Raw genomic sequence first — 16,020 nt, 5'->3', positions numbered from 1 at the left:
AGCACCGCGGCAACCTTGCAGGAACCGCGCGCTCCTCGCAAGGTAATGGCGCCACCTGGCGGCATACAAGGACGCGGCTCACCCCTGGAGCTTCCCTTCCCCCTCGAGCGAGGAAGAAAAGGTGGCTTCAGCGGCCCAGTCCAGCGTAGTGACGTCATGACAGAGCGCCGTTCTCCCCGCCTCTCCCCCCGCCCGCTGGGAGCTGCCAGTACTCGACGTGGCGTCACCGCCCTCTACCCTTACTTTGCGTCCGTGTTTGCGTGCGGCGGAGGTGGCGGCGCGGGCCGGTCGGAGCTCCGCGTTGCTGCTTCTGGTGCTCCTGTCGCCGCTGTCGCTGTCCGGCTGTCTTGGACCGCGGAGCAGAGGAGGCGCGGGCCACAGCACCTCAGCACCCGACGCGGCTTAGCTTGGGGCCCGGCGGGAGGGTGGGCGAGCGCGTGTCGGAGGGCGCCGCGCGGGCAGGCGGGCGGGCGCCCGTGAGGGAAAGAGGCGGGGGCGGCGGGTCAGCCGCGGGCCCGGCCGGCCGGGGGATGTCGATGCCTGACGCGATGCCGCTGCCCGGTGTCGGGGAGGAGCTGAAGCAGGCCAAGGAGATTGAGGACGCCGAGAAGTACTCCTTCATGGCCACCGTCACCAAGGCGCCCAAAAAGGTGCGGGGGCTCTGGGTGGCGGCGGGGGTCCGGGTTGGGGCCTCGAGGAAGGGGCGCGAGCCAGCCCCGGCCCCGGGCTCCAGCTAGTTTGGGACTTAAGGGGCGAGGTTTCAGGGACCCAGGACTACGGAGGTGGTGTGAGGGGTGGAGAGTGAGCGGCCCCAGGCCTATCCCAAGCTGGAAAGGTCGACCCTGACCTCACTTTCCTTTGTCCCTCGGCCCAAGTCCTCCGGGATCTTTTCGAAACCCAGCACGGCCAGGCCTTAAATTTGCGGCTGACTTATCCTAGATGAAGGGCCTCAGAGATGGGAGTGGGAGAGAGGTGAGCGAAGTCTGCTGACCCCAGTGACCAGCCCCAGGGGATGAGGGTGTACGGGAACTCTCCCCTCAGGTGAGCAGGTAAATCTGATAGTGCTTCTTTGGGAGCAGTGGCCGGCTTAGCCAACAACTGCGTGTGATCTTGGAGGCAAGATGGGGAAAAAAAAAATGCGTGGAGCTAGCTAGCTCTTTTATGCAGGTGAAAAGCATGAGGGCAGCATGAAATTGAAGACTAATTTTCATCTTCTGTGGTCGTCTAGTTGCTTCGACACATGTAAGAAATTAACGTTTGGAGGTTAGTGACAGCAGACACTCATGGATACAGGTTGATGGTAGAGTCGTGTGAATAGATCACTTCGGCATCCCTTGAGAAAGGAGCTTGGGTGGGTTGGAGGGGTGGGTGGTAAGGAGCGATTGCTCATTCTTTACTGCACTTACTGAGGAAGAACAGGTTTAGTCTATTATGCTGTGGGTTGAGCTCAAAGACCATCCTTCTAATTCTTTTATTTTGGAAGATTAAATGGCAGCCTTTGGAAGTATTAATCTAACCAGCTCTCTGAGTGGTGGAATTGGGATCCTTGGTGCTTTCTGAGTGTTTACTGCCAACCACATTTTGATTTTCTACATCACTGGCACCAGTTAACGGAGAACAAGAGAACCTTTGCAGAGAGGTGACCTTTCTGAAACCAGTAAGAACCTGGGTAAATATTTCCCTCCTATATAAAGACAGAGTTTCAAGGCTGTCCCCACCTGCAGTGTTTGATGGGATGCACTGCTGGTGTAAGCTGCACAAAGCAAGATTTGTAGATAGTGACAGTCCTTCAGGCTGTGGGAGAGATGATTTTTTTGTTTGTTTGTTTTTTCTTTTAAGGAAATGAACCTGCCACTCCAGAAATCTAATACAGGATTGAGAAGATAGGTCACCATTGTGTGCTGTAGCTCTGTCTTCCCACAAAATTTAGATCTTACCCCACAGAATGCCTTATAAAACCTTGCAGAAGATCCCTTGATTCTAAGAAGTCTGATTAATCTTATTTTTAGTGCTCTCAGTTCAGCTGACTGCTTTGTTGGAGCAGTAACCCTTTGTAATCTGCACTGCTGCTAAGGCACTTGAGTTGTGTCCGACTCTGTGCGACCCCATAGACGGCAGCCCACCAGGCTCCCCTGTCCCTGGGATTCTCCAGGCGAGAATACTGGAGTGGGTTGCCATTTCCTTCTCCAGTGCATGAAAGTGAAAAGTGAAAGTGAAGTTGCTGCATTTGTGTCTGACTCTTAGCAACCCCATGGACTGCAGCCTACCAGGCTTCTCCGTCCATGGGATTTTCCAGGCAAGAGTACTGGAGTGGGGTGCCATTGCCTTCTCCGTTGTAATCTGCACTAGGTGGAGACAAAGTGTACATAAGCAGAATGTTTAAGGATAGTACTTGGCGATGAGTTAGGGAGAAGAATGGGAACACCCTGGTACCCTCATTCCCTGAACTCTTCCTCTGCGCATAGCCTTTTGTTGGCCTAGTGGCTTCAGGGATTAGGCCTCTTTATTCTTACTTGCCTTTATTTTAGTAAGGTTTTATTCCTGCAGGTGCCACTAGTAATAAAACAAAAGTTTGTGTTGTAGACTGTAAACTCCATAAAGGCGGCAACGCGTGTTCACCATTGTATCCATTGTGCCCCAGCTCTGTACCAAGCATATAGTAGGTATTCAAATAGTAATTGCCCATCTGGCTGGCTAACTGGTAATTGAGATGTCTGTATGGCTGCCTACCAGGAATAAATAACTCTTTTTCCCCTTTTTTTCCCAAGGCGGAGTGTTGCTAATGTGTATCACTGTCAGGTCAAGTACTAATGAAAAATCTCTAAAAAGAGATTCATATTCCATTAGCTCAAAGGAGTGGTCTCTGCCAGGAATGTGGGAAGACCCTGTTGTAAGTTTCCATTTGCTGGTAAATGTACCCCTGTGTTTCTTATTAATCTTGCTCTTTGTGAGCTTTGTTGTTTAGTGTTTGCACAGCACTTTCTATTAAAGTGCTTTATGATGACTAATTACCCTTCCCCCAGTGATGATAAAAAAGGCCTTTATTTAGTTAATGGGTTTGTTGAGGACTAGTCAAGGTCACATAGCAAGTCCTAAGTAAACTGTTTTTTCACCACTTTAGCTGAACTGGACATTATGACTTAGGTCACTTTTGTACTTCTGCCATGTGTTGTTAATGTGAGAAAGCATGAGCAAAGTAAGAGAAAAAATTTTATCTTGGCATGTATTGAATGGTGTGAGAAAAGGCCTCTTCAAATAGTGCTGTCCTTTGCCTGTGAGAATTCAGCATGGCTCTAAACCAGCTAATCCTTGGATCATTCTAAGCCTGAGGCCCCTTAGGAAATGAGGACATTTCTGGTGCCAGCCAGAGGCTATAGGTTACTTCAGGGTGACCCTGATGGTCTTCAGTCAGATCAGATTCCTGTGCAACTTGTGAAGTTTTATTCACTTTGGGGAAGTTTGGATGTCCTTCCATTAAATGCATAAATAGCAAGATTCTAAAACTGTAATCACAAGTTACTCATTTTTGTATGCCGTGAGATCTGCCACAGTACTATGTAGATAATATGACTCCACAGTCCTATTCAAAGCTTGATCTGAGTATCAGAAAGCCAGCTAAATGGGTCCCAACTTGAGCAAATGAGCTGCTGTGCCTCAATTTTCTTATCTGCTGAATAAGTGCTTTGTGTTTAGAATATGTGCAGATAGGTATATGTTGGGAGTAAGCAAAAATGATTTTTAAAAAGAAATATATTAGTATACTCTCTGTCTTTAATGAGCATTTGAAATGATTTACAACACAGGACACATACAATATACATGAGGAGCCCGAATAATAGAAAAAAGGGAAAAAATGTTGTTAACCCTGAGGGCTAAGACAATTGATGAGGCTGGCTGATCATCACATGCAACCCTAAGCTCCCTAGGAGCTGGAGAATGAATCAGAATTACAGTCTTATTAGCAGACATGGGAAATAATCTATACCAATTCCTCAGGGAGGCAACTTCTGCTGACACTAAGTTCTAAAGGATATTTTCATGTGATAGTATTAATAGCTATAGTATGATTTGTGTGTGAAGTCTTGTTCGCCAGCTGTCACTGGTGATTTCAGATGGAATTGCCAGGAAAATTTGGGAGAGAAAAGGAGACCTTGAGTTGTAAGGGCCATGTACATTGTATCACAGCTGAAGAGGATCCTTGTTTAATATTGGCAGTTATCAGTCAAACTGAACAAGTCAGCCAGTTCTTCATCTTCACTGGGTATTCATCCCTCTTTTTCTGCTACTTTGTATTGCAATGGTAATATTTGTCCTTGGACCTTTGGAAATTGAGATTATGTCAAATTGGATTGTTGGTTTTTTTAATTTCCCCCCATAGTGTAAACCCAAGTTTGTTGAGGAAGCCTCCTGAGATAGACACGTTTCTTTGGAAGGCCTGTCAGAACACCTGTACTTTTGAACATATAGAGTGACTCTGTAGAGTGAAACATTAGGCATTTGACTAGGATCTATACAGTCAAACCTTACCACCAACATAGTAGGAAGAAGAGAAAAAGAACACGACAGAACTACTTTTGCTTGTAGGATATTCTTTGTAGGATGTATTTGAATAAAGCATATGTGGAACTAATTCATCAGAAGGGTCAGCTGAGACTTAGGAAGCATACCAGATAGAGACCCAGTAAGTAATGCTTAGACATTTAAGCGAAATACAGGATTTTTTTTTTTTTTAGTCAGGGTTTTGTTGTGGCTAATTCTTGGTGCAGTTTTATAAAATTCACACCAGTACTTCTTGGATTCCCTGAGAAGTGATTTGATAGATTGGCATTTCCTATCCTCTCCACATCATTAGTATCTGTTACTTCTCTTTAGAATGACCACTGTTGTAGTGCAGTCTTTGAACAGGAGTCAGAGGTGTAAGAAGATCCTATCTCTTTTAGATTTCTCTACAGATACTGATTAGCTCTCTTTTTCTTATTGGATTCTGTTCAGTTTGTCAGGCACAGTTTTCATATTACTTTGTTGTAAGTTCCTTTAGATTTTTAGCTTGTAACAGAAATCTGTTCATTGTCTACATTCCTTGCTGTCAGTGTTATAAATCTGTACCTTTTGTTTCTTGAGGAGGGTGTCCTCCGGCTCCAGTGTGTTACCCAGTGTATTATTCTTGTAAAATTGTTTGTAAAAGATATTTTGATACATAGAATCATATCGATCTTTAGTTGCCTGTGACTCCTAAAAGTTTATTCTGCCACCTCAAGTAGTTATAATCTGTAAATAAACCCTTTAATGCTCTCTTGAAGCTGTTACTTAAAGGAACTAGCCACTAAAGGAGAATCATGTATACCTGACTGTTTCTCAAGTTTGGAAATTTGAATATTAAAATTTTATAAAGAAAGGCCACCCTTGTACTGGATATAATAATTCAGAATACATCACATTGAGGTGGGTCGGAAGCACACCCCTCTTGTATGAAGAACAATCCATTCACATAGAATATAATTTTTTTCCTGAAATCCAAGAATCCAAAGTTAAAGACAGATTCTTAACACAGATTTTCCTTCCAACTCTTGTCAGTGCTATCAGTGCCTTGAATGTGGTAAATATTTAAAAATTCACATCAATTTCTATTCACATGAATTCTGTTCTGATTCCATATTTCCCTTTGTCTCATTTCCCTTTATCTCATTCAAGTAGTTCTCTTGCGATCCCACTTTGGTTTCGCTGTTACATAAGACCTCTTAATGTCCCCCTTTCTGTTTCTAAAACTGTGAGGAGTAGTACAATGTAAGTTAAGCACTTGATTTTGCAGTAAGGTTTGCCTTCAGAATCTACCAGCTTGAAGTTATGTGACCTTTGGACAACTTGGGTAGCTTAACCTGTTTGAACCTCCGTTTGTTTTTTTTTTTTATCTGTGAAATGAGGAATAATGATAGTACTACAGGATAGCTGAGATTAGAATGTAATAAAGACTAATTAATTAGTGTATTTATTTGTTTCTGACTAGAGTGACCATATGTCCTGGTTTGCCTAGTACAATTCTGGCTTATGCCTGTTATCCCAGCCTGCTATTCAATGAGTGCCTTCTTACACAAAAGTACCCTGCTTTATATGGAATTTCAAAATACTCTCAAAGAGTGAAAACAAAGATGTTTCTATTGGAGTATCTTTCAGCAGGAAATTTCCCTGACAAAAATGTTATTTTATGTAGAGCTTATTCCTGTTGAACACTAGACTGAGTTCCAGGAGGTATATAGACAGTGGGAGAGCTTAGAGCTTGTAACGGAAATGAGGTGGGTTCTACTGGACTGCTCCCCCACCTCTTTCCCTGTGACACACAGTGTACCTATAGCATATGGGTGTTTCTCAGACATTGGCCTAGCTGAGTCCAGGAGTTTATTTCCTTAACCTGCAACCAATAGTTTGGGAGTCTTCCAAAACTAGAATCCTAGAATCAAATGAAGCAATTCCAGAGGCTCTTCTGAGCTGTAACCTTGTCTTTGTGTATACAGTCACCTTCAGATCCCATCCCTATGTACCCCAGCTCCCTCCAAACCCACTCAGGTTCTGTTTCTCTCTCCTCTAACAGCCTGCTCTTAATTATGTGTAACTGATTTTCTCTTGTAGAAATGTGTGGCCTTTACTCCACAGCAATTACGGACCTAGGGTGGCTCACCCTTTGCCTTTGTTGACAGTCATACGGGTTTCATTTTTGTTCCTATCTCTGTTCAGTTTTTCTAAAACAATTCAGTCAAGTACCTTAATCTCAGAATGTATATAGTGATTAGTACTGCTTAGTAATGTACAATGGGGTTAATCATTTACTGCCCAAACAGGACACAAAGTAAAAAAGTGTAATGAACTGCTGGTAAAAGGTAGTATTTGTGATGTTGGGTAGAGATTGAGAAAGGACTTTGACAAAACCACAGATCTAAGACTGCAAAGCTTGTTTCTGCTTTCTTGTCTTAAAAGCCCCAGTGCCTCAGCTAATGTGCCCCTGTACTTAATTTCTCCGGCTTAATGGGCTTAAAGTATTCTCCTTTACCAGCCCAAACCAGTTCAGTTCTTTTAAAATGGGCACCCTGTTCTTAGTTGTGTGCTAGCAGGGAGGCTTAAACAGGAAGGATTTGGGACTGCTCACTGTTCCATGCTGTTCATCTTGGACCTGCCTCAAGTTTAGTTCTTTACAATCTGAAGAACTGCCCGACTCGAGCAAGCCCTGTTATTTCCGTGTTTGTCTCTTCTTTCCTGAACCTGTGTGTGTGCATTGGCTTCGGTGGGATCCACTGTGCCTGTGTGCTCAAGGTACCAAGGAAAGTGCTCACGTGCTGATCTGCATTGTGCACAGCTCTGTGAGGTAGATGGTGAGCTGGTGAGTAGCAGAATGAAGGGACTAAAGGCTGGAGCAGATGAGTGTAACCATGTTTCATTCATTTTGGCCTCCCTAGTGAAGCTGTTCGGGAGAAGGCAATGGCACCCCACTCCAGTACCCTTGCCTGGAAAACCCCATGGACGGAGGAGCCTGGTGCGCTGCAGTCCATGGGGTCGCTAGGAGTCAGACACGACTGAGCGACTTTACTTTGACTTTTCACTTTCATGCATTGGAGAAGGAAATGGCAACCCACTCCAGTGTTCTTGCCTGGAGAATCCCAGGGACAGGGGAGCCTGGTGGGCTGCTGTCTATGGGGTCACACAGAGTTGGACACGACTGATGCGACTTAGCAGCAGTAGCAATGAAGCTGTTCATATCTCCGAGCTTTGAGCAGTGTTAGGATTTTGGATGGAGAAGGCAGTGGTACCCCGCTCCAGTACTCTTGCCTGGAAAATCCCATGGACGGAGGAGCCTGGTGGGCTCGGGTCCATGGGGTCGCTAAGAGTCGGGCACGACTGAGTGACTTCATTTTCACTTTTCACTTTCATGCATTGGAGAAAGAAATGGCAACCCACTCCAGTATTCTTGCCTGGAGAATCCCGGGGACAGAGGAGCCTGGTGGGCTGCCGTCTGTGGGGTTACACAGAGTCAGACACGACTGAAGTGACGCAGCAGCAGCAGCAGGATTTTGGAAGTTCTGTTTTTCATAAATGGCTCCACGTCTTTTAGTACTTTTTAATTGTATTAAGGTGAACCTTTGGAGTATAGGTTTCCATGGGCATAATGGAAATCACTGTGTCCCTTTACCCCAGGACTGGCTTGACTGCAAGTCAAAGTTTCGGGGCTATGACCTAACCCTATTAACGGTTTGAGGATCCTGAAGTCAGAAGAGGCCTGTCAGGGAAAGTTAAGAGGACCGATTCTGCTCTGCCTCCTTTGACCACCCTGCACTGTTTCCTTACTCAGAGGCTTTAAGGGAAACCTTTTGGGGCTCTCATGACAGTTAGCTTTATTTTGAGCGTTTAGAAAAGAGCTCTTTGCTTTGAATTCTCAAAATGCAGCATCCTGTCTCTAACTTCAAAAGAGGTCAATTAGTAGACAAATTTGTGTGAAAGCTAGATAAATAGGCTTCTCTTTTGCCAGTTTGAGGGAATGCTCAAACCAGTGAAGTAGTCACTGGATTAGAGACTCTAGAACAGTGATTCCTATCTTTTGAATCATGGATCCCTTTAAAAATCTTACAAAAATCACTGTTCTTTCTTCAGCAAAATTCCAGAGCACAAAAACTTATTTATGCTTTCAGAGAATTTATGGGGCTCCCTGAAACTCATCTCTGGATCCTGGCTTTAAAAACCTTGATTTAGAAGGACAGGGCTCTAAGCCATGGTATCTTTCTCCCTTACAGATTCAGAAACAGCTGAGGTTAAATTTCCAGGCTTGCAGTTTATCCTTGAAACAAAGCTGAGGTTGTTCGTGTTCTTTTCACCCCCCTCTTTGGGATGCTCCTCAGCTTCCTAAGAGACTCATTATCAATGCCTTGAGGGTTCAACTCAGGAACTTGTGTGCACTGAAACCAGCATTTCAGTAACTTTGGGGGGTTTTGTACCTTCTCAGCCCCATTGTCCTCAAATGAACTTTTGATACCCCAAGAGCTCTAGAGTTCATTCCATAGGAGTATTTAGAATAGGGGGCTCACATCTTTAGGCTGAGTATCAAAACTCAGTAAAATAATTTGCTCCACTGTGTATCTCAGAAGTAGGTTTGATTTCAGTGTAGTACTTTTCCGACTGTTTTCAGTACTGACTTGATATCCGAATCTTTTCATTTGATTTCTCTAGACCAAGTCTATTAAGGACAAGGACCATATCCCATAACATATGTATAGTATGAAGGGCTTTGCACCCTACAGTGTCAATAACTGTTCACTGAGTAAAATACCGTGAGATGATTGTCCCTTAGAGAAAGTGGGTTGAACTCTCTTGGTGACTTTGGCTTACTTTCCCCTTCGCTGGCCAGTGTTGTTTTTCTTGAACCCCTCTAATGTGAATGATAATGCAGTACCAAGAACTGCAGGTAAGAAATTGATGGAAATTTCCGGCAGCTTAGTAATGCCAGAAATAGGTAAGAGAATCTTTGGAGCTAAGATGATGAGAACCACAAGCCAGTAGGCTAGAAGCGTAGAGGTGTCCTTAGACATAATGGGAAAGGTCATTTGAATTTCCCACCAAGTTCTGAACACTTAGCATTAGAAACACTGCCCAGAGAATACCAGTTGAAACTGGTATTCTGGTTTACTCTTGATTTAAGCTTACTCTTAGGGTCCTTGAGATTTGGGGGCCAATGATGAGTTGAACAGTTTCATTTTGGAGTCTGTGTTGGAATCCTAAAAGTAATAAACAACATCTCTGCCTGGCGGTGCTGAGGAAACTTGTGATTCTTCTCATTCTGCAATCCTGACTGCCCCTTCTGCACCAAAGGCTGAGCTCTGTGCTCAAAAGCTGTATGTGCCCTTGTTTTTGAAACACACCTTCTTCAAGTCACAGTCTTCAGGGAGCTGGGCCAGTGCTTGCCGTAATCAAGAACTTGGACTCTGGTTGGCACTGAAAAATCTGTGTAGGTTGTTTTTCTATAGTAGGTAACCCAGGCAGGATTCAGGGGAATGGAAGACCTCCAGAATTTTTCAGCTTTAAAAGTAGAAATCTGTGCTTTGTAGAGGTGGCAAATGTTCACTTGTTCCAGTAACTAATTCAGTTTCCTATGGGTGGCCAGGTGGTATCCAGCCTCCAATACAGTACTTGTTTCTAGTGTCCAGAGCACCGGACTTCTTTGCAAGCAAGACAAGAAGATTCCCAATGTTCAGCTCTTATGGAGAATAGCCCAACTGGCTTGTCATACTGAACTAGATGAATTGTGAATGTTAATTATACTGATCAATACAGTGACCTTGGTAACAGGCTTGTGGCTGCTGTAGAATCTGTTTACTTCGGGTTTGTAACAGAAAAGAGACCAAGCTAGTTGGGAACATGGTGTTCTAAGTGTAAGTCCAAGCAAGATGCATACTGGACAGACTGACCCTATCACACCCCTTCCCTGGAATTTCCCAGAGGGAAGCATTACTCTGGTGATGGTTTCTGTTCTTTTTTGCCAGTTGAGAATGATCAAGGTTGGCAGAGGCTTGGTATTTAGTGTGGTGGGGTAAAGGGTGTTTACAAATCATGAAGGTTAAAGAGAATACCCATGTTGAGGGGCACCTCCTTTCTCTACCTTGTTTGTAATTAGGAGTGGAGAATTGATGGGATTAATTTCAACCTTTACTTTCAGGAGAAGGAACCTCTTCTATTTGGAGAGTAGAGGGTTCAGAATTCTGCACATTCTTTTCTGACTCCACAGGGAGGGGATTAGCTGAGCCCTGGGCATGTTTGGAATGAGAATACCTTGCCAATTTTTACTGAATTTGGACCAACCCATTGTAAAAATAGTCTCTCTTCCTTAGACAGGCTCTTTGTCATGTTCTACTAAACCTCTGTGGATCCATCTAATGGATTGTCCACAGCTGACAGATGGAGTTGGTATTAAAAGCAGATTTTCTACTTCCTTGGCCTTATTTTTTTCTGAAGAATACTGTCTAACTCATTTGTTCCCTGTGTTCCTTGAGTCACTTTATCAAGAGCCTGGTAAACTCCACGTGCCTGTGTTTGCTTTTCCAGATCCTGCTTAGATTGTCTCAGATCAGTCCTTCTTATGCAGTAAGAAGGAATAAAAGGTATCAGTCACCTAGGGAGTTTTTTTTTTTCCCCAAAAAAATATTCATTACCTATTCATTACTGGAGCCTTACCTACTTAATCAGAATGGGGAGGGGGTGTGAAAGTAAGGGGCAAGTGGAGAAGGGATGGGATGTGGATTTTGGTACAGCTTCCTCAGTTAAACTTGAGAGATCCCAGACTTAGAACACTCTGTTAGAATTATCTAGCAAGGCTAGTCAAAATTTTGAAATCTGATATTTGGATGGTAATGCCGCTACCACCTATCTTGGATGACTTTGACCTTGAGGGAAATCTTGTGCCCCTTATGAGAGGTCCTGAAAACAGCTTCTCCTTGCTCTTCTTTCCCAAGGTGTACAGAGTAAGCCATAACCAGAAATCATGCCACCCTGTCAGCTCAAGGTGGAGGACCTCCTGTGTCCCCAGACCTGTGCTGGCCACTTCGGTACATTGGTGAACAAGACAAGCGTCCCTGTCCGTCCTGTGGCATTTACATTCTTCTGAGGTTATTACTTGGGTCACATGAGTCTGGTGTAGTGGTTCTAACAATTTGGAGTTTAGAGCCCTATCAGAGCTATGCTTATCTTCCAGAAAAATTACATATATGTAAGTTTGCATATAAGGGGGAGTTGGCAGCCTGAAGCCCATCCATGGACCCCAGGCTAAAAACCTTGCCTGGAATTAAGAATGTCATGATTGGGATAAAGCAAGGCCAGGAGTTTGGGTGTTTGGACATTTTTTTCTCCTAACAAGACTGGGTTGTGATTTCTTCGTCTATATAGCCAAGGCAGTTTGCCAAGGACTCAAGGGTACCTCTAGAAATAGTATAAGGAATGGCTAGAACTCCAGGAAATCAATAGCATTTCTTTAGTCTGTGTTGTCTTTGAAATGCCAAGAATGATTTTGACTCTCCATCTGCATTCCTACCTCTGGCTTCTGGTTGGCTGAGCTTCTTGGACTCAATAGATTAAAAATCAGGTCAGAATATAAGATTTCCTTAACATGGTTATTGTGAATTCCTGGACTGAGGGTGATAGTAAAATTATACGAGAGGACATTTTCATGAAATTCTGGCTTCAAAACATAGAAAAATCACCATAGTTGATTGAGGGGCTGAGGCAATAGCCAAAGAGTAAAGATTGGAGAAAGATGGTAGAAGAAAAAGGAGGGCACTAAGCTGGTAAGCCAGGTAGCCAGGAGAGCAGCTTCCTCCTTAAGCCAAAGTGAATGGATTTGAGACTCAGACAAAAGATTATTCCTTTTTAGCCCTCAAGGGGCCTGTTGCTATTGTTTGATTATCAAATAGAACTCAGGATAAAAAAGGAAGGGCAGATAAGGTTTGGCTTTATTGATACAAATATTAACATGTCTATCCCTAGAAAAGTTGGTGTTTAACTTACATGAATGGCCAAAGGATTGCCCAGTGTTAGTACAATGTGTAACATACTACAGAAATGTGAATGAAATTTCATTTGGGCAATAGGAGAAAGAATTACATTAAAAAAAGACACAGCCAGATTTAGAGATTGAAGCACAATGCACTGCAGAACCCTGTGCCAGTGTAACCACAGGCCAAGACCTCTTTAAGGTGGTCTTTACAGGGATATTCTTGTTTCTAAGGGAAACTTTCCAGACCCACATTGAGGGATTGCTGAATAAGTGCTGTATTCAAGGCCCTTCAGGCCACACTTCTGTAAATTCGGAGAACAGAAGTCACAGTCCTTCCCAGAGGAGCCAGGAGACTCTAGATGGTTCCAGTTGTAACTGCTCTAGCATATGGAAAAAACAGATCTGCTGTGAAACCTTACAACCTGCTATTTAACATAAAAGACATCTCACTGTTTGCTTAATGATGCATTGAAGCCAAAGCTACCTAATCTAGTGGAATATAATCATACCACCAGTTATCTTTGTTTTCTATTTTTAAAGAAACCCTTTAAAATGATCAAAGGAGTTTCAGACCTCACTTCCTGCATCTGTTTAGATTTGTTTTGAGGTTCTATTCAGCTTACGAAGCTTTATAGTTAAAACCTGCTCTTCAGGTTTTGGAAAAATTCTATTCTTAAAAACCATATAGCCAACCATATAGCCAAGATATTTTAATTTATTCATTAAATGAGTACTTTAAATAATGTCTACCATGGCTATGAAACCAAGATCCAGGAATCACATATCGTGTCAAGTAAGTCCAGAATACTTCAATAAAATTAATAACCTTACAGGAACTTTTTGTTAGTTGTAGAGTTAGAGAAGTGGTACCAGAAAATGGGAAGGCATCAATGACAAAATGTATTTTTATTTAAAATTTTTACTGGGAGGTCCCCAAACTTATTATAGCTCATTTTGAATTGGGAAAATGCAACCTCACTTGGTCTTTCAGACATGTTACAAAGTACAGGGTGAGTTGAAGTGGGTGTTGTTTGAGTGGTATGCCACAGTTGAGAAAAGAACCTAGTAGAATGTTCTCAATTTTAGGACATGTGCTCTAACTACACTAAGTGCTGGTCTGTGAAAGAAACATCCTCCCATCACTGTTCTACACAGGATAAATATTAACACTGATAAAATCCAAATTTTAAGTATATTCTCTTTTGCATGTTTCAAAGCATGATCATATCTTATGAAAATAGCCAGCAGGTTTCCAAAATGACACCCCAAAAATTATTATTCAGTTTTAACCATACCAAATTGAAAATCTCCTTGTGTAAATTAATAAATACAGGTGGAGTTTTAAAATCGCTTTTGATTGTGATGGTAAACTCTGAGGTCATTTCTTTCATCCTAGTAAAGTGTCATGATTGGGTCGCCTGTACATTCTCCTCCTCCCCACTCCATCCCCAAAAGACAGCTGGAAGTATGTATCGGAGTGGAGCTCTTTGCTTCCACAATGTTTGGGCTTAATTTGTCTCCTCACCCTTTCCAAGTCTAAGGAGTGGTATCTCTCAATGGCAATTCATAGGCAACTTTAAAATATTTTCTTTGCATTGTTTCACTTCTCCAAAATCAGTCTGGATTTTGGAACTGAAAGTTCTTTTCCCATCCCAAAGCTTACCATGTTCATCTGGTATTGTAAGTTCAGAAAGCAGTAGTGCAATAGTGGAGTGTTCTCTAAACTAACCCTTTGAAAATAAAGGGAAAGTTGCTGCTTCCCCTAGACTATTCCAAAAGAAGGATAATAGTACCATTTTTGGAGGGTTTTTTTTTTTTTTTTTTGGTGGGTTTTTTGGTTTGTTTGTTGCTTTTTACTCTGAGTTTTTGTTCTTGTTTTAATCTTAATGTTGGTAGCAGATTGCCTTGACCAAGGCACTTAACCACCATCCCTGTTGTTTTGTCATCTGTAAAGAGTAGATCCAACCGTCAAAGGATTCCAAAATGTTTCGAAAATACAGATCCTCTATAAGAAAAATTTTAGTCATATGCCACTAATTTTGAAAGTTAGTGAAAGTGAAAGTTAAGTCGCTCAGTCCTGTCCGACTCTTTGTGACCCTGCGGACTGTAGCCCACCAGGCTCCTCCGTCCATGGGATTCTCCAGGCAAGAATACTGGAGTGGGTTGCCATTTCCTTCTCCAGGGGATCTTCCCGACCCAGGGATCAAACCCAGGTCTCCCGCATTGCAGGCAGACACTTTAACCTCTGAGCCACCAGGCAAGCCCTAATTGTGAAGCAGGTGCTTAAACTAGAAAGGCATAGAAATCCTGGCATTCAGAACCTTGGTTTTCACAATACTATTAAATGTGAACTTCAAACTTCTAATCAGCTTTAAGTAAAAGTTCTAATTGAGTGGTCTCAGGTGGTTTTACTTGTTCTTTGTATGTCGAGATTTAAACAAAAATGGTGTGAAAAGACATTTAAATTAATATTATTCTAGCACTGTTACTGGTAAAATTCGCTGAATAACTTTTCCTATGCAAAAGTTGATTTTGACTGTTCATTTACTATACAGCCCAAAGCAAGAGACCTTTATCCTTGTGCATCTGTCCGCTTTACTCATTAGAAAATGGCTAGTCAGGAAGTCATAGGTCAGGAAAACCCAGACTTTTGTTGTCTGGTATGGGAGGCAGAGAGTGGAGGGGGATTGTACTGTATTCATTCTGGAGCAACAGGTATCTCTCATGTTTCATTAACTCCAAAGAAGTTGCAGCCGACAGTTTCTTCAGCCAGCTTGTTTCTTATAGGCTATCTAAGGTCATGATTTTAAACTGAGATTTTTAACTAAAATTGAACATAAACACCTCAAGTTAGAAAGTCAAGAAGGATGGCAAATACTGCCTCTCTATAATTAAAAATACAATTATGTTTTTAATGTGACTGATTATCTTTGATAGATTCTTGTCCATGTGTTACTGTCTCTATTCTCCCTCTAGAAGCTTAAAATTATGTATTTTATTTTTAAGAGCTGGGAAACTGAAGCTTGTGCTGCTTATCTTTAAAGTGGTTTCACCTTGTCCATTGAACTTGAAAATATCCAGTCTAACTACTGAATGGATTCTGAAAGGTCCCATTGACCCACTCATCTTTGGAAACAATGCCTGTTACTACATAGTATTTAATGTTAGGTCTTTAAAGTCAGATTATGTTATTTAATATTGAGTTTTGATGGCTTTTTCCTTCCTTGATGGAAAGCAGTAGATGGTGACTAAAAAAAAATCTCATTAACCCTTGTTGAGTATTAGTCTAGGGTTCTGGAAACTGATTCTTTTTAGACTCAGCTGCTACTTATTTGGAGTTACTTGTATTTCTTCTGCCATATCACAGGTGGGATTCACTCACTCAGATGAATATGTGAAGAGGATTTAAGTTTCTAAGATGCCATTGACTTTAAACTTTATTTAAGCTAGCCTTCCAAATCAAGGAAGGAAGAATTAATCTTGTTCCAACTTGATAGGCT

At 42.5% G+C, this 16,020-nt stretch overlaps 1 protein-coding gene across 2 annotated transcripts in view; it reads left to right on the top strand.

Moving 5' to 3' along the window:
* The first annotated feature begins 234 nt into the window (after positions 1–234).
* Positions 235–16,020, top strand: part of AHCYL1 (adenosylhomocysteinase like 1) — a 41,043-nt gene continuing 25,257 nt past the window's right edge. For both annotated transcript variants that reach the window (XM_061410889.1, XM_061410890.1), the window contains exon 1: positions 235–650. In XM_061410889.1, coding sequence (XP_061266873.1) covers positions 531–650 — 120 coding nt within the window. In that variant the 5' untranslated portion in view covers positions 235–530. The remainder of the gene's footprint in view (positions 651–16,020) is intronic.

The sequence above is a fragment of the Bos javanicus genome, chromosome 3 (genome assembly GCF_032452875.1).
Source record: "Bos javanicus breed banteng chromosome 3, ARS-OSU_banteng_1.0, whole genome shotgun sequence".
NCBI lineage: Eukaryota > Metazoa > Chordata > Mammalia > Artiodactyla > Bovidae > Bos > Bos javanicus.
The sequence above is the reverse complement of the archived record's forward strand: the minus strand, read 5'-3'. Positions and strand labels throughout refer to the sequence as shown.